The sequence below is a fragment of the Triturus cristatus genome, chromosome 11 (genome assembly GCF_964204655.1).
Source record: "Triturus cristatus chromosome 11, aTriCri1.1, whole genome shotgun sequence".
NCBI lineage: Eukaryota > Metazoa > Chordata > Amphibia > Caudata > Salamandridae > Triturus > Triturus cristatus.
The window spans coordinates 1,123,394,621-1,123,414,011 of record NC_140594.1 but is presented as its reverse complement, the minus strand read 5'-3'; the positions used below and the strand labels follow the sequence as shown (position 1 = coordinate 1,123,414,011).

Genomic DNA, 19,391 nt, shown 5'->3' with positions numbered 1-19,391 from the left:
CACATTATAAAAACAGTGAGAAAATTAGCTCATTTCTGTGGTATGGAAAAAACAAAAGTAACAAGGCATCAATAAAGACAGTCCAGTATCCAAAGTGTACACAGCTAGTATCCAGGATTGGTGAAAAACGGTCTCCAGAGGATAATCCACGAGGTCAATTTAGAATAAAGGTAGATGAAGAAAAATGAGCCATAATCAAGCGCGAGCGTCGCGCGCTAAACAAAATGGCGGCCGCACTGAGGGGAGAACGAGCGCGGTGAAAAAAAAAGGCATTTCTGCACCGAAATGAAAAATAAAAAAAAAAACAGCGCTCACCAGAAGCGCGCCACGTTCCCACAGCAGAATCCGACCTCAGGAGGACTCGAAACGTGCGGAAGTCGGGACCGGCATGAAGAAAACAGTCCGGTGCGCCGGAGGTCCCTAATCAGGCGGCCATCTACGTCGGCGCCGTGACCACGCCCCAAGATAGACACTCATTGTCACTAATATTGCATTAAATTATTGTTGGCTAATGAAATTCAAGAGATATATATATATTCAATAACTAGAATAAACATGGGGTAACAAGGAATGAAGTAAGTGAGTGGGTGGGCTTGAGAAGTAGGCTGGGGTCAAAGATACTCCTTTTAGGGCAAAGGGGGCGCCCAAAGACACACCTGGTAGATCCCTAGGGACGGTTGTAAAGGCACCTTGGGTTTCATTCTCAGGTGCTCTGAATGAGCACTGCTTCTAGCACAGAATGATGCTGTGCCCTCCTTTGCAAAGAACTGCCCATGACCAAGGCTATCCTATCGCCCGCTAGGGTGGTTTTAACAATGATGCCCGGCCGGCTGGTGAATGATATCACAACTGATCTCAATACCTGTTGTGACATCATCTATCATTCTAGAATGCCTGGATAAAATGCCTGGAACATTCTAAAATGCCTAGATAAAATGACACCAACGTGAGGAGTACTTGTACAGATGTAGATTCAGTGCTTAATTTGAGCCAGTGGTTTCCGGTGGGGACCACATGCACTCAATTTTGGGAATCGGCACTTATTTTTCCTCAAACATATCCCGAGAGCAATAGAAGGAAAACACACATGGGGAAAAGAGTAGGAAGAGAAAGACAGAAAGCTGTCTCAGAGAAAGCAGGAGCCTGTAAGGGTGAGATAAGAGGGCAGGGAGTGTCTGATGCTGTATTAGAGAGGCAGGAGTCGGATTGAAGACTGCCCAGGCCTGGTACTCGACACGCTGACATTTACTAGCACCGGCGCGGGCTTGTGAGGGGAGCTTTGGGGACCGCCACCCATTCTTTCACAAATTAAGTACTCAGATTTACAAGCTTTCTTATGAATAGATGCCTCAGTGGTTGGGATAATGGCGCCCCTAGAAGCTATCTTTAAGTATTTATTACACAGTCTCTACCCATTTAAAGCTTGAGGCAGTGTTTAGCCAGATAAGTACAATCCATATTCATTTAGAAGCCATGCCAAACACACAATAATGGAAATGTTTGGAGCATTAAACAACAATTTAGAGATTAAAATGTAGGCAAGTGATAATTAGCAGAAACACACAAACCATTTGAAGATCCCATGTCTGGGTTCCATTAATACACAGCAGCAAGACATCTTAATTATTAGCCGAGTCAGGACACATGAGCTCAACATCAAATCAATTCACAATAGTGTTTCTCCGGGAGAATTCTCAAAGCTATTTATTTCATATAATTCCGATTTACACATACAAATAGCCGGATTTGTGAGTGCGAGAGGTATTTTTAATTTAGAAGTAGTGGTTTTTCCCTGGTAAATGGATTTACTTTCACAAAGATGTTATCTATGAGCAGGGGTGCTGGGTGGGTGGGGTTTGGATGTAGGAGGCACACATACCCTGTGAGTTTGTTATCATCCAGAAACATGCACATTTGTGAGTATTCATAAACATGTTTCTGATCCTTTTTACTGTGTTTAAAGTTGGCCATTTAAGGGTCTTTTGAGTTTGGCATAGCAGTGTCTATGCCAGGCCTTAATTTGTTCCCCCCCCCCCCCCAAAAAAAAAACAACTCCCAGGACCAAGATAGTTCACAGTAGGCCACTGCAGTTGGCACCTCCCAATGTCTGTGCCAGTGCTGCCAAATGCCAGTAGCATGTTACCTACTGGCCATCACACTACTCCGAATTTGAGAGTTTTAACTATTCCACGTCACCTATAGCTTCAAAAATGGCCTGAGCGCACTGAATTTGTTTTAATGTATATTACATTTTTTTAAACCACTGTAGATATGCTTTGTTTAAAAATAGATAGACATCACCACCATGTGGCAGGCTAGCATAAATATGTGCCAGTGTTAAGAAATAAATGCCGCGGCTGAGCACTGCCAAACACCGGCACAAATTAAAATACTGTCTCATCAAAGTCCAGATTCCCCTGCCCCATATAGACTTGAGAGCGTGGGTGGGTTTCAGTTGGCACTACATCCGCAAATCATTGGTGGGAACCATTGACCTGACAGCTTGTCCAACATTATGGCACAAGGTCAAAGTGAGGATTCAGGGCGGGGCAATTGTCACATTTCCAGCCCCAGGCCGGCTAGATGAGGCGGTAAGTTTTGAACTGGGGGTATGGTAACTGAATAACATTGTCAGAATAATTTCTGACACAAATAGTATGCCTTAAACTTTATTTACTTAAAAAATTTGGTCTATTGGAGTTAATTAAAGAAAATTCTCACCCATTGGACAACATTTTTGTAAACAATATTTTCAATACAATACTTATGTCAGACAACATTTGTGCAAATTATATTCTGACCCACAACCCGGCAGTGTCAGGCAGTCAGTCAGTCAAGAAATCTTTATTTGGTTAAAAAACATAAAATAATACAGTACAATCCACAGACTGACTGACTACCGGGCAGTGAAAACAAGTAATGGCCCAGTACACAGGTAGAACAATCTCTGCACCTCTTGGTCATGGTTTTGTTTTGTTTTAAATAATATAAAATAAATCTCTCACTTGGGAGTTGGTTTTTGAAAAAACAAAAATCTTTGCCAATGGGGTGAGGGAGGGGCTCGGGGACAAAACAATAGAGCAACGATTAGGCAAAGTGCACTGAAGGCAGAGAGATCCCCCCCCCCGTCAGTTTGGGATTTCTTAATATGGTGAGTTAATGACCCTCTCACGACTGACAAGGACATGAATTAATCACTTTTCACAGTAGGAAGAAGATAATGCCCCCAAAATTGGTGGGATTTTACCTGTGGGGAAAAACATTATCTGGCGCATTTCCACTGGTGATTTTCTCACGCATAAAAGTGTGTATTTTCACATCAAAACATGTAATTCATTATTGTTTCCCACACCTGGAAGCCAGCAAATGTCTCAGGTTACAAGGCATTATTTGGAAAACTTGTGTGATTTTAAAAAAAAGTCAGATATTTTCAGCCGTGCAGGGCCAGAAACCTTGCACCAGTGATGTGCACCAGAGTGTGGCCGAGGGAAGCTGATCTCTGTGCGCATGTGCGGCGGTAGCTTCCTGCTCACCTGGAGGCGGATTTGCAAGCCTAGTAGTAGAGCTCCTGGAGGGGACATGTGTTGTGCACCGAGGACAGGAAGGAGGGCGCGGCAACATGGATGAAGTTAGGGCAGTGAAAGCCTTTGCACTACCCGTGTCTCCAGGAATCCTGTGGCGCTTTTACCATGGACATGTGATCACTGAATAGAGGGCTGGGCGAGTTAGTGAGAGCAGGGAGCCATCTGTACCTCAAATCACTCACCTGCAGCCTGCAATCCTGACAGGCGTGGCTCAAAATCAGACTCCACACCCCTGTGGAAATTCCACTTCTGAGCTAAGATGCTGTCTTCAGGGTGTCATACAAGGGTCTACCACCAGAGGCCGCTCTTTCCCCCCTGTTGTAACTACTAGTCACCTTCCACCTCTATGATGTGGCTCACTGAAATGACTCACTTTAAGGGACCATTCTCTGCCTCTCAAATGCCTCCAGTGTTCCAGAACGGATGGAGTCCTCCGTGGCCGTGACTTCCGGGGAGGTAGAGACCCAGGAGCAGGGCTGGAAGCCTCTCAGGATGAACCCACAGGCGTCCAGGTAACAGCGCGCCCGCAAATCACCACTTCCGAGTAAAGTGATCTGCATTCCATTGTCCATTTTCCATGTTCATTATTCCAAGTTTGGTGTTTAGAACTAAGACAGGCAGCAGTTGTGTCACGATGGAGGGGAAGTTTATAGTGATGCATTGACTAGAGGAATGCTGGGACTTGAAGTCTTTTCTACCATCGATTGTAGTTCCACTGGGGACTTATTATGTCAATTTCCTGCAGCAGGATGGTCTTCCGGCAATGATGATCGTGCCCAAGGAGGAAAGTCCAAAGTTGCCATATTGGTCTAGCACAGCTCCCAGGTTTTCCAGATCCCTGCATGACTAATTAGGGCAGTCACGTTTTTCCATCAATTTCTGGCAATTGCAGTCTTTTTTTACCTAACATAAAACCAGGACTACAAGTCCCAGAATTCTATGACAAAAACGGGGCTGGACTAACTAGTTCACACATGGACCTTTGAAACTTCGCATCTATGACATAGATTTCTTAATTTGTAGCCCACAGCACTGTGCATGCTGTGATCTCTAAACCCAGACATAAACTCACCCTATAAGCCAGCCTGTAATGTGCTGTGGGATTTGACTATGGTCCTAATAAGATCTCAGGCAGAGGCTGGGGCCAAGGTGGTGAATGAGGAAAAACGTGCAGTAAACCAAGATTTCTGAATGAATACACAAATATCAGCAGGTGCAAATTATTACTAACTGATGTTATAAATATGAAATGTACTTTGGGATACATCTAACTTGCATTAACGATGACTACGTGATGGTGCAAATCCAAACATGCATTTATAATTAATGAGTGACTGTGCAACTCTGCTGATGCATTAAGGATTACTGTGCGATGGTGCAAATCTGAACATATACTAAGGATCAAAGAGTAATTGAGCAAATTTGAGTGTGCACCTAGAATAAGTGCACAGTGGGAGCAAATCTGAACATGCACTGATTACAGAGTAATGGGGGTAAATGCGTTATTGCACCTAGGATAATAGTACAGGGGGGCAAATTTAATATGTCCCGAGGATTATCGAGGGATGTTGCAATGTGGGCAAGCAGTCAAGTTTGGTGCAAATTGTGCCATGTGTCCAAGATTTCTGGGTTTTATAGAAATTGTCAGCAGACACTGATTATTATTGAAATATGGGTGAACTGTGTGTATGCAAGGGTGGTTAGTGAATGGAAGTGGAAATCTGTCTATGCACTGATTACAGAGATTCAGAACACATCTATGCACAAACTTGGATTAGTGACCGATTGTGCAAATCTGGACACAGATTGAGGATTAATGAGTAATGGGGCTAATATGGCCATGCAGACAAAACTTATAAATTATGCTCAGACTCGGGTCAGCACTTAAGTTGTCGGACAGTAGCTCTGGATACTCATTCAAGGGTAATAGGTGATTGAGTTAATTTACATCGCTAAGACTTTCTATAACAGTTCCACATTGTATCCATTGTGAAAATGCATTGTGGATGCTGTTGGCCAGAGCTTACTTAAATTGATCATTGTATTGTAAGCCCCCATGGTCGCTCCAAAGCCTTTTGCCTGTTATTTCTTTGTATTTCTTTCTATTTTTGATCCTCTCCTTTTCTCTCTGTTGACAACTTGGTACAGGATTGTGCCCTTGTTTCATCAGTCTTCACTATTCTAATTGATAATTTTGTGAAACTCAAGATTAAATGCTCCTCTGTCCGGCTGGACACAGGAGGAACACACATAGGTCTCATTGAAGTCTATGTTGAACTAGTCTTCCTAATCAAGATTACGCTAGGGACCATTGTTCTCAAAAATACAAATTTACCCGTGGTCCTTAGCTACCTTTATCGGGTTCCCTTGTTACTTATATTGTGAGTTAATTTACATCGCTAAGGATTATTGAGTTACAGGGAAAATCTAAATTTAAAGGTTGAGATTAGTGAGTGATGGTGCAAATCTGAACCTACCCTAAGGCGTATTGAGTGAAGGAGTAAAGCTGAAAAATGATGGACATTCTTTGCAAATTGTGAGTATTTTTTGTGCAATGGTACCTACTTCTGTATACTATTTGCACTGACAAAATAGTGGTCATTTTTGTATATGTTGCAGGCATTCATGGCCTGATGATGTCCAGCCCCAGTGTCATGCTTGCACTGGCATTATATTGTTAATTATCTGGAATGTCTATAGCACTCTCTCTAGTGCTGTTTGAGGTTTTACTCTGTAAGCTTGGTGTAACCGGTCGGCATCCATCTGTACACTCCACTTTTCATCGATTCATCCATCCAGGCACTCACACACCGAACATGTCCAAATGTTCAGTCCCTCACTCACTCATCATTAATGCTGTCACTGATCCAGCCACACAGTGAATCATTCTCACATACATCCAATCACTCGCCAACCCAGGCATACACACACATACAAACGCTGCTCAAAAACGCTTTCACTTATAAAATAGCCATACCTATTGTATTGGTTTTGCAAATGTCTTTTTTAATAAAGCGGGCACTCCTGTTATTCTGCTGCTACTGGTTATGTTTTAAAGCTTGTCTTACTCCAAGTTCATGGTATAGGGCACCTGCAAGCTCATATTTCTAACAAGAACCAACTGTCCCACCAAGTTATTGACTTTGCCAATGTGTTTTAGCCATGTTGTAGCGCAGCGCAGCTGCTGTGCAGCATAGCTAAAAGGTAGTAAAAAGTGCCTTGGCACTGCCAGCGCTGGCCATGTCTTATCGACTACTTAATTTTTTTTCTTCTTACGGCGGGTGGACAATATGGGAAGGGGGGAGGTAGCGGGCAACATGGACAACAGGAGGGAGCGTGCGAGGGAGTGATACGATGGTTCATTAAAAGTGCTATTGTGCATCCAGCACTGTCTGAGTCGTAGGGCTTTTTTCCCCTATGGTGGGTGGGGGGGGGCAACACAGACAAAGTGAGGGTGAGGCTGTGGTAGGGAAGAAGCAACACAGACAATGAGAGGGTGGGAGGTAAAAAGCAGCACAGGCAACGGGAGGGTGAGAAAGAAGCAGCAACATGGAAAAGTGTGGGGATTGGAGGGGAAGAAGCAACATGGACAAGAGGAAGTGGAGGGAAGGAAGCGACATGGAAGACTGGGGTGGGAAGGGGACTAAGCAGCACAAACAAAGATGACTGGGGCAGAAGAAATAATAAAAAACCTACTTCAATCACAGCACAAGCAGTGGAAAGACACTAATCAAGATGAAGCCTTCAGTACTTGGCCCATGCTCCACCTGAAAGAAGAGGAAGTGAGGCTGGCCAATTAGGAGGCAGTAAATAAGAGGGACAATTATGCCAACGAATGGCAAGCAATGAGCGGGCTCCGAACTCCTTGTAGTCAATATCTCTTGCAAGTGATAGCTCATGTGCAATGTCTTCGTCGAGACCTAAAAACCTAAAGAATCTTCAGAAGGAAGGCCCAGAAAAAAGGTTGAAAGTTCTTTATAGGGTTCAGAAATTGGGCCACTCTGCTTCTGCTTCCGTGTTTTACTTTGCCCTTTCTGTTACCCAGGTGTGCTTGACAAGCTGTGTTCTTACTGAGGTTCCTTCACTATTTTGCTAATGGTTCCCAACTGAGCACAAGGTTTTGCTGACTGGGGTTGCATCCAAAGCGTACCACCATCTGTCGAAGTGGGCAGATAATTCCAGATACCAGTCTACAGTGATTGGAGATTGATGGGATCTTATTGTACTTCTGGGGCAAACAACCATTTTACCTGTGCCTCCCATCCACATTGAGACGTGTGCGTGGTTGTCAGGAGTAGCTCATGTCAGGAAAAAGAGGCAGGTCGGGGGGGTGGAAGGGGATGATGGAGAAAAATAAAAACGCACTGTACCTGCGGCCCTCCAGCATTGCTCTCTTCTGCTCCTCTCCACTGCCGGCACAGGCTCCCAGACTGCCCTGTGGCTAATCCTGAAGCTGCTCTCATGCATGAGAGCAGCATCAGGGTTGGCCTGAGCACCATGAATTTGCGCTCCCAGGGAGACTGGGAGCCCCTGCCTGCTGACTACAACCCGGCAACGCAGCTCGGGTATGAGAGAGCTTCAGTGCACGGGACGGTTTGACCGTATGAGACGGCTGGCCACACCACCATGCGCACTGATAACCGGGCCCGCCATTCCCCCTCCAGTACTGTCACCCCCCTGCCTCTCCCCTAACACATGGCTCACAGTCACCCGTTTTAATTAGTGTTTTATTTTTCAAGTTTTTGAGGGTGTTGGTGGGGGGGAGGGGGAGCGACGCTCCTCTACCATACTGGAGGGGTCGCTGCCGGTGGTTGTGTATGTGTGCATGGCTACCTATACCTAACCTATATGACTAGGATGCATGTGCATCTGACTGGTTTCTTGTCTGCGGAGGACACATTGAGTTCTTGAACCCTTGGTCAGGTTATCTTCTTCTGCAGTACGGATGGAGCAAACCACAGCTGCTTCACCAGAAGCCTTGACTTCAAAGCTGCCTGGCTGTTCATGGATTGTGCGGCCTGTCTTCCAGGCCAAGACATCTGCTCAGAATTAGTACCCGAGCAACCTCACCCACTAACTCCCAACCAGTGTTGGTCCAGGCGTAGCCGTACAGACACACCAGTGGACCGCGGTGAGCTGGTTGACTCCGGCATGGCTATTGCACAAGACGGCATCCGTTGGCTGGTTGTGTCCGCTTAGGAGGGAATGCGAGGGTCTATAGAGCTACGTCTCTTCCTGTGTGGAGAGCAAGGGATGGTTGTTGGGTAGGCGCTTGGCAGGTCAGCTACTCAGTAGGTGTGGGAGCCTCAGGCTTTGGTGGAGGACAGCACCCATCGATTTAGGAAAAAGAGAGACTAAGAAAGAAATGGGGGTAATTTCACATTTCCATTAACGTGCATTAAAGCACAGAGCCTTTAAATTGGGAAAAAACTAAAAATAAACAGTCTTTGCTTTGAAAACTGCATCTACCTCCTAAATATAAAGTGCTGATGTGTAGATGATGTGGGTTACATACTTACAGACTTTCTCAGGTGTTGGGAGACCAGACTTTTTAGGGTTCTTGGGCTGTTTTCTGCTCTTAACCTGGAATGGCAAAACATACTTGGTTGGAGGGGACAAGGGGGTGGTGTTTTGTAGTGGAGATAAGTAGTTGAATGGCCAATACGTCTGGTGTTTGCTGCCAGCCTCTCGACTTGTCAGTGCTTATTTTGTCATGGTTCTTGATAAAAAATTATCTTGGGACATCAGCAGTATATTTCCTTACATGAATTTAGCTCTAACTACTGAATTTATATGGTTTCATGTGTGGAAAATCTGAACCTAACTGTAATGTCCCTGCAAGCTTTGTTTTTTTTTACTGAATTTCTAAGGTTTTTTTCAATGATATTTTTAAACTGTAACATTCCTTTAACCTTTGCTCTTTTCAGTGAATTCAATTTTTTTTCACCGTAAAGTAATGTTCAATTCCCATATGTTAATGCAACAGCTGGTGCGCGACAGGGTATGGGTGCCAACCCCCTCATGCAGGTGACCCCACAGCCTTGGCCGCGAGCTGCGGGGCGTTAGCCACATGTCCACCTTCCTGGGCCAAATATAGAGGCAATTCAGGCTGGACTGTTGCCATGAGGAGCAGTGTCAAAATTGATTCACATATGGCCAGGTCTAAACTGGGGTGGTATGGTGAGCAAAAGAACAATGGAATTAACCCAGATCTCTTGACTGGGGATGAATGTTTGATTTGTTCTGCATTCGACCCATCATTTGTGTGTTGTATGCTTTCTCGCCCAAATGTGCCGGGTTTTCCCAGAAGTTGGTCCCGGGCTCACTGTGCCACTGGATTCAAGCTAGCCTGGCTGATGAGTGGTGATACCCCAAAACCAGTCCCAGAATGCTTTTTTCTGGTCCAGGGAGGACCTGGCTTGGCAGTTCAGGCTGGACTGTTCCCATGAGTAGCAGTGTCAAGACTGATTTGCATATGGCTGGGTCTGAACTGGGGTGGCAAAGTGAGGGAAAGAACAATGGAGTTAACCCAGATCTGTGACTGGGGTGAATGTTTGATTTGTTCCGCATTCTGTCCATCATTTTTGAGTCTTTTGCATACTAGTTAGTGTGGCATAGGCAGACGTGTCAGCACTCTGGAATTAGGCTCCAGACCTCTGAATTTTTGCCGAAAAATATACAGCTTTTTACCTTTCTCCAACTTAACACATTTTAGACTCCATGTAAATCCTTTCTCTGAAGTTGTTTTTCTAAATATTTCTTTTTACTCTTCCTAAACGTTGGCAAGCCTTGAGCAGAGGAGGCTTCAAAATAAGCTCTATTCAGCCTCAATAAATTTGCTTTTTACAACTTTAAAGGGTGAATGCTTTGGCTTTGTCACCTCCCAGCTAGATGTGTGTCCACCTCTTCTGGCTGCTACAAAACCTTTTTTATGCATTGTGGGCCCCACAGGGGTCTTTGCTCCCCATGGGGTGAGCGTGAATTAAGGGCGCACACACAGAATGCACGATTGTGGCGTCTACTGTGGTCCCGCCCTCCACCGCTACCAGCCCGCCATTTCTCCAGAAGATTAACCCCGCGCCTGTGAGGTGGCGGCACACTAACAGCAGGTGACAAATAGGATTTCCACTCCTATGAGCAACACTGCATGCTTATGCTCATTGAAAATGCAAAACAGGCCGGATTGTTTTAGCATGGAGAGGCTGCGGGTCACACCAGAGCAGCACAGGCTGGATTAAATATTGTGTATACGTAGATGGAACATCTGTTTACCTACACGCGGAGAAAGAGATGTGATTCTTCACAAATAGCAGACTACTGCCTTAAGCAATAAAGTGGCACATGGTTACTGTGCCTTGAATAGCTCTCATGCATCCAATAAGGTCACTTTTTTGGTTACAAGCCTGACCCAGAATTCTGTCCAATCTGCAGGTCATGGTTTAAATCCTCGTTTCTTTCCCAAATTCAAGACCTGGTCCCATTGATCTGCGTGATGCACCTATTATCAAGTTTCAAGGGTCATTGCTGAAAACAAGAAGAACCAATTGGGCGCAGGGTCAAGACTGATTTGCATATGGCTGGGTCCAAACTGGGGTGGCATGATGAGCAAAAAAACGATGGATTTAACCCAGATCTGTGAATGGGGGTGAATGTTTGATTTGTTCAGCATTCTGTCCATCATTTGTTCTTCTGGCTCCAGGTTGACTCACCAATTACACTGTAAACATGCTTTTCTTCTGTTTGTGTTCTCTGATAGGTCATAATGCACAAACTTTAGTTTGGGAACATCGGTATATTATGACTATAAATATTCTTTATCCTCAATGCATTTCATATCTTTTATCCAAGCTTTGGCAAATGTTTAATCACGCTGGCAAAATGTATGAAATTCCTGAACTTCACGTTATACGAAATTTTTCATTATGAAGTTTTGTGTCATTTCGTTCATCAGGAGACTCCTTCGCACAGAAAATGTTTCGCCAAGAGACATATTTTGCTCGACGTAGTCTTATGCTGGTGTGCCGCTCACATTTTTACAAAAAGTATGCCCTCACATGAAAAAAGTCAGATGAGATTCTGGTAAAATATAATTCTCCCTACAAGTATAATTTTGCAAAATTTGAATGAGCTTTCGTGAAATTTTGTGAAAAAGTGCACAATTAAATATACTCCTACTTTGAACTCTCCCTCAGTTAGAGTGTATCACCAGCCTTGTGGGTATTTTAAATCTCTCAGGATGCCAAGCTGTTCCCATGGGGTCACCCGCCATGCAAATCTTCCCATTGATCTTAAAGAGTGTTTGTTTCCATTGAGATCTATGGGGCCAGCAACAACAAATACCCCAATTCACCTTCCTTGAAGACTCCATGGGTCAAGATTTTAGTTCAAGGGATTATGAAATCCCAAATAGGTTAATTTGGAGGGATATATGCATCAGTATATGCTCATTTCTTGACTGTGGTTCCTCTGCTAGAATAGAGTGTGTTTTGCCCAACACCAGAATCTGAGCAAAGTGGGGCACCCTTCACAAACAGACCACAAGGAGTGATAACATAAGATTAGGCCTGGGGCTGACAGCATCCACTGACCATGCACGGAAGGATTAATTTGAAATCTGTAGTTCAGAATCCTATCTGAAGAAAGATGGCGTCTGATGACTAAAACACTTGCCCCATCTTCAGAGAATCTACCTTGCTGGAACAGTGTGCTTTCGAGCATGTTCAGAAAGCCAGTCCTGCCTTCAAACACCCAAAAGCACCTTGTGCTCCAACACTTCAACCCACCTTCCAAAACCAAACATTGGCGCATGTTCCTGTACCAATTCCCACCTGCAAGCAATAAAAACCAACACCTGAGCCATCCGATGATTAGGAAATGCAAAACCACTGGTACCTATGGCCCTTAACCCTCTCTTAGATAACATGAAAAAGTAAGTGGTGCCTGTGTAAAGCGCTCCGATGCCCACGAGGCACATCCGCGATACATGGTACTGCGAAAATGCATTTTGGGTGCATTTTCTTAAAATTGAACATGGTTACCATTGGATTGGATCCGATGGTAATAGCATTTCTGAAATGCCCGTTTCATATAAGAAATCACAAATACGAAATCTCTATTTGCAATTCCCTATTTTGGAAATTGTGCAAAATGCGATTTCTACAGGGTAGAAATCACATTTTGCGACAGCAATTGCCCTTTTGCACTTATCAATCAATCATAGGCATTTGTATAGCGCACTGCTCACCCGGAGGGTCTCAAGGCGCTGGGGGGGGGGGGGGGGGAATGCTACTGCTCGAACAGCCAGGTCTTGAGTTGCTTCCTGAAGGCGAGATGGTCTTGCGTTGTCCGGAGGTGGATGGGGAGGGAGTTCCATGTCTTGGCTGCCAGGTAGGAGAAGGATCACTTATGGAAAGCCTATTTACGTTTCTTGATGGCCCAAAATTGTGTGATTCGATCCGTTAAGAAATGCTAAATGGCTTTGTGCATATGGGCCTAAGTGCTTACTTTCCTCTCCAGGGTCAGCACTTTTATAACACTTTGCCTACTACCAAACAGACCCAACTCCAGGTTACAGTATTTTGACTTGTGATAGCCACTACTGTACATATGCTTTTTTTCCAATTATTATTTGTAAAGAAAGGGTATTTTCTTTTGTTTTATGTTGGCACTCTGTGCTATACAAGAATTACAATCAGGGCCACTGGAATTATTAAAGAGTTTGGGGCAGAGATTTGCAAAATCATAGGGGTAGCACCCACAAAATAGATTTCTTTATTGACAAATGCCATTTAACGAGCTGGAAATCTCTTTCTGACGGATAAAAGAGCTTTTCTGACCCTGTCTGAACAGCAGATCTGCGGGGGGGGGGGGGGTGAAGGGGGCGTCCCCTTCCTGTTTATGAGATGGAGAGAAGGAAAGTATCAATGGGGAGAGGATGTAGCCTTACGGCTAGAGCGGTTGACCTCAAAGCTGGGGAACCAGGTTCGAGTCTCGGCTGCGACACTTAACATCCTGTGATTCTGGGCAAATCACTTAATCTCCCTGGGCCTAACAAAAATGAATGTGTCCATCTGTAACGAAACTGGTGCTCATGTAAAGCGCTCTGATACCTGATGTCTTGGGTCTAGTTCGCGCTATATAAAAAACTCATTAAAAAAAAACAATTGCTTAACTCTTTCCTGAATCTTGAAAAAAACTTCAGGGAGAGTTGGCAGAATGCTGATACACTTTTTTTTTTTTTTTTTTAAATACAATCACTTCCCTTGCGGGCCACCATCCATGTGATGGTGGCCAATTGCAGGGGGTCGCAGATTTTCTCACCTGCACAATGAATATTCATTAGACCAGTCATTCTGCAAACCCCACCTATTTGGTATTTTGTGACACAAACCCAGGGCCGGACTGAGAACCAAAACCAGTCCTGGCAAAGTGCTCGGCCGGCCCCCCAGGGGTTTGAGGGTGCCACCGAGCTGTTTGCCACGTCCGGTTTCAGACAATTTTGTTACAGCGGCCGATATTGCAGCTATGCTGCAAAAACGGCCCTGTAACAAAATCTGCCCCCAGGGGCCCAAAACCTTCCCCCAACCCTGGCGGCCCACCAGGGAAATGCCCAGTGCCCGCTACGGCCAGTCCAGCCCTGCACAAACCTATTTGTACACAGGGCAGTTCGCAAAATCAGACTTGATTCACAAAAAGTCAGTGCTTTTTTTACTACTTTATACAAATCTGTTCTTAATACATGAGGCCCTAGTTCCCTGGAAAGTTTATTACAGGTTTATAAGTCTTTTAATTTTTCATCAGTCCTAGGCAATATCCTCCTTATTCATTAGGCAAGTGTCCATTTTTTTGCATCCTCAAGTAGTCCTCACTCTAGGGACTTTGAGGGCCTTACAATGTTTTGCAACGCGTTTCCTGGTAAGCAGGAGAGTGCGTTGTATGAACCTCGCTTTGATTTTGTTAATGGATTTCCTAACATTATTACCCAGGAGGCAAACCTGAGGTTGCCTCTGTTGTCTTCTCGGATGTGCACTTAAAATCGGTCTCCTATTGACATCCAATAATCTGACAAAATGGGAAAATCCAATGTCAGATGAAAAAAAAACGATCAAACACTAGTTTGCATGTAGGGCAACTAACATCTCTTGTGGGGTCTAGTTTGTGTAACATTGCTGGTGTTACGTATGTTGTGTGTAAAATATTGAGATGGACAAGGCGGAATCCGGCATTGCTTGAGACCCGGTGTAGAAGCAACAGGGCATCTCTTCAATTTCAGCCTGTAACCCCAACCCCACAATCTGTCTCCCATTCTCTGTCTCTCCGCCAGTAGATGTGGTGGAGCAGAGAGTCTGATCGCTGCGTAAAGCCTTGTGATCCCTTCACTGCCGTGATTGGCTCCTGCTGTCAACTCTAGCCTGGCCAATGTCTTGGTCCATCTAAATACAGGACATCATGGAAGCACTGCAAACTTTAATATCACTCAAACATCATAAGAGCCTCTTCCGGTGTAGTCCTGGCAGTCTGACTTCTTGGTGTGGGGACACTCCATCTGGGAGTAACCAAGAGCTTTACAGAAAGCATAACATAACCAGCACATAATCCAGTCTCCAATATCTGTTGTGTGAATGCGCATGGCAGGAGTAATGCTTTATCTGTGGGTTGTGTTCACTAGACAATTCCACTAGGTCTAAGTTGGACATAGTCTGTTTTAATGATCTAGTCATTTCTCCTTCATAATTCAATTCAAACAGGGAGGCCTCCTGTTCCAGTCTCCGTCTAGTACACAATTGAAGTCCCCCATCCATATGACTGCGGATCCCTGAAAAGGCTCCGCCAAGTGACTTGGCTTGGTAGAATAGGTTGGGTAATCTCTATTCAGAGCCTATATATACACTTATAGATGTTACTTCCTTATAATTTAGTAACCAATTTGTGAATATATACCAGCCTACTGCATCAGCAATTAGTTTGCTGCAAAAGGAACATTTAAGGCCAGCCACATTTCTAACCCTCTGATTTGTGTAATGTAACTAGGAAGACAGAAATGGCCTTCCCATTTTTCCTTTTTATGTTATCAGCTTTATTCGCACACTGTGTGTCTCCTGTAAACCAGCATTTAGGACTCTGTCTATGAACAATATATGTTCCCACAGTTCTATATTTGCCTTTTGTCTTTGTCTCCTGCAATATCATGTCTCTGGGCCTCAGTTAGATGTTGGCAGACAGGTTACTGCGTCACTACGGTGACGGATATCCCGTCCGCCAAAATATAAATCCTATATTATCCTATGGGATTTATATTTCAACGGACGGGATATCCGGCACCGTTGTGACGGAGTAACCCGTCCACTGAGATCTAAATCAGGCCCTTTGTCTTTATAAAGGTGAAATATGACTGCTCGGTGTTGTGGCCCCGGTGGTGGGAGAGGCCACGGTGCCCTATGCACTCCCTCAATAGTAACCAGTACACCGGCTTTGTGTGTGAGGTTGTCAAGTTTTCTTATGGTGGTCTGCATTGGTTTGCTCAGTTTCAGTTGCTACTACTGCTGCTTGTGTGACTCTGTCCATAACACCGTGTAAGTCTTTTCGGAACAGACTCCAATCCAATGCTTCTACATTCAAATTGGCCTGCAAGGGAGAGCTTGTGTATTGCCTTAATTACATCCAATAATGCAGGTTCTGCAGCACCCTGGGCCTGGCCTTTCAGTGAAGCTTGAGTCAAGGCTGGGTTTCTACAGCTTTCCATGTTCTCTTGGTGGGCACTGACTTCGATCCCTCGTCTTTGACCATTGTGCCATTTATGGACAGCCAAATGGATAGCCATGTGCAGAGTTAATGCCGCTTGCTCTAGTCCCGTCTCAGAGCACTGTGGCATGGTTTGTGCTTGGAATAGCTGCTCTTAGTGTGGTCAGCCACCACCATCCTGTGTCACAGAGGAAGCAGGCAGAGACATTGCAACACGTTTATTTGTGTCAGCACCTCAAACTATACAGTATTTTAGCAATGCTAGTGAATAAAGAATGAAGGGGTACAAGCAGAGATCTTTATGTGATACTGCTGTCTCTACTCTATTTTTTATTGATGGTTGGAAGTGCTCCCTCTTCAGTCCAAAACACCACAGTAGCCTTTCCATGATGTATGTGCATTAACTCAGTTTTCATAGTGGTGTACGCTGGGTCACAGTGTTGTACACTGAGTCGTACTTACTAGATCTTGGGGAGCCTCTTTTGCTTCTCTCTGTGCAGTAGTACTCTCTGTTCTGACCTGAGACTGTTGTTGGACCGCCCATAAAGCGGGATCCTTCATAGTTTGGGCCCCTGGCTCCACCCACCTGCCAGCAGCGCTCATCCTGGCTCCCTCTGCTGGACCTGCCACGAATTACGCTTCGTCTCAATGTAGGATGAATGAAAAAAATATTTAATAAAGCGCACTGCGGCCAAGCGGCTTCCTGGCGCTGGAGACCTGATCAGAACTCACAGAGAACATCCCGAGGGACTAGGAAGGGAACGCCTGAAAGAAAAGAAAAGTTTTGAGGGCCTTGCGGAAGTGAGAATAGATGGGAATAGAGCGAATAGAAAGAGGGAGACTGTTCCAGAACTGAGGGGCCAGGACTGAGAACCGCGTGCCCCCGTTCTGGATTTGCGAAAACGGGGGATGTGCAAAAGAGACAAAGAAGAAGAGCGAAGAGTACGACAAGGGGCATAAGAAGAAATGAGAGAGGTAATGAAAAAAGGAGCAGAACGGGAATGAGCCTGAAAGGCGAGACAGGCCAATTTAAAAAAAGATCTAAAGCGGACAGGAAGCCAGTGAAGGGTCTTGAGCGCAGGTGTGATGTGAGAAGATTTAGGGAGGGAAAGGATGAGGCGGGCAGCTTGATTTTGAATGGCCTGAAGTCTGCGGGATTCGGAAGCGGGAATGCCCACATACAGGCCGTTCCCATAGTCGAGGCGGGAGGTGACAAGGGCCGGGACTATGGTTTTAAGTGCATCGGTGGAAAAAAACCGTGAGATCTTCCGGATAAGACGGAGGGACAGAAAACAAGAAGATACAACAGAGCTAATCTGACTATGCATTGAAAGGTCATGACTGACTTTGATACCAAGGGTACGGACAGAGGGGACGGGCAGGGGAGGGGGACCGAAAGAAAGGGGCCAGTGTGCGGAAGACCAAGGATTGGAGGTGCCACCAGTGAGGACAAGTTCCGTCTTGTCCGGATTAAGTTTCAAATGGTTGGCACTCATCCACTCAGAGATAAAAACTAAAGTGGAAGAAAAACTTGGGGAGAGAGTCAGGGGAAGAAGACAAATCGAAAATGAGCTGAAGGTCATCTGCGTAGTTGTACACAGAGACCCCCAGCTCAAGAAGAGAAGTGATAAGGGGTTGGATATAGAGATTGAAAAGAAGGGGGGAAAGAGAGGAACCCTGAGGGACACCGCAAGTGACCGGGCGGGAGGGGGCAGAAAAGCCGGGAAGATGAACCGCCTGGGACCTTTCCCGGAGAAAGGACGCAAGCCAAGAAAAGGCCATGCCCTGAATGCCAGCTGATCTGACACGGTCGAGAAGGATGGAGTGGTCGACCGTGTCAAATGCAGCGGACAAATCTAGGAGGACCAAGGCTTGGGGAAGGTTAAGATCGGCTTTCCCCTTTAGTTCATCCAAAACCGCGAGAACCACCGCCTCCGTAGAGTGGCCCGGGCGGAAGCCCGCCTGATGGGATGCCATTCTCCTCAACATAAGTGGAGAGGCAAGAGGTGACATGGGCTTCCAAGATCTTACCAAGGTAAGGAAGAAGAGAGATAGGTCGGAAGTTAGAAGGAAGAGAGGGATCCAGGCCAGTTTTTTTTAAGATAGGAAAGACTATGGCAGATTTAAAAGAAGAGGGAACAGAGCCAGAAGCCAGAGAAGAGTTGAGAAGAGCAAGAGGAGGAGCAGAGCAATTAGTGAAAAGAGTTTTGAGAATACGAGCCGGCGCGCAGTCCGCAGGAGAACCAGACCTGACTTTGGCTAGGAGTTTAAGAAATAGTTCAAGGGAGATGGGAGGAAAAAGGGCAAAGGAAGAAAGGGGAGGGAGAGGGAAACAAGTAGAGCTGGGTTGAGACACTATAGGAATGTTAGCTTTGATCTTCAAAATCTTGTCTATAAAAAAATCATTAAGTGAGGAGCAGAGGGACTGTGAGGGGAGAAGACTAGGGGTAGAGCGATCTGAGGTGGCAAGGTTATGGGCCAGGGAAAACATTTCCCGAGATTTATTAGCGGCAAGAGCCACTCTCTCAGTAAAATATGCAGTTTTAGCCACTAGGATCGCCTTTTTGTATTCAGTAAGGAGTGATTTATAATTAGCGCGCAAGGAAGAGCTGTAGTTCCGTCTCCAGTGGCGTTCCGACCGCCTAAGGTCGAGTTTAAGTGCTTTTAGCTCTGGGGAAAACCATTTGTGCGCGTCGTAAGGACGAACCGCTTTGATCTTACTAAGCGGGGCAACTAGGTCACAGGAGGAGGAGAGCCAGGTGCTAACGATCTCGGCCTGAGATACTAAAGAAAGATCATTAAGGGCCGGGGCAGAGGAGGCCAAAGTGAGAGAAAGGGAATCAAGATCAACCTGATTCCAATTGCGGGCTAATCTGTTTTTAGGAAGGGGAGGCTTATCAACCACACCCAAGTGAATAGAAAAGGAAATGATGAAATGGTCCGACCAGACACAAGGGAGAATGGAAGGAGATGAAATAACAGAACGAGTAGACCAAATTTGGTCCAAAATGTGACCCTGAACATGGGTAGGAGCTGTAACGTGAGATATGAGGTTCAAGCAGTGAA

General features: G+C 45.3%; 2 protein-coding genes across 3 annotated transcripts in view; one reads left to right on the top strand and one right to left on the bottom strand.

Annotated features, from left to right (window-relative positions):
* Window positions 1–4,095, bottom strand: part of ECEL1 (endothelin converting enzyme like 1) — a 565,411-nt gene extending 561,316 nt beyond the window's left edge. Inside the window, exon 1 of one of the 2 annotated variants that reach the window (XM_085635691.1) lies at window positions 3,958–4,095. The gene's annotated coding sequence lies outside the window, so the exon portion shown is untranslated. Of the gene's footprint in view, window positions 1–3,766; window positions 3,914–3,957 lie in introns of those variants that run through there. The other variant, XM_085635690.1, reaches the window with a different exon arrangement.
* The window catches only part of LOC146786163 (uncharacterized), a 656,587-nt gene continuing 640,776 nt past the window's right edge, over window positions 3,581–19,391 (top strand). Inside the window, exon 1 of the mRNA XM_085635693.1 lies at window positions 3,581–4,096. Within this exon, the coding sequence (XP_085491819.1) occupies window positions 4,008–4,096 (89 nt within the window). The 5' untranslated portion in view covers window positions 3,581–4,007. The remainder of the gene's footprint in view (window positions 4,097–19,391) is intronic.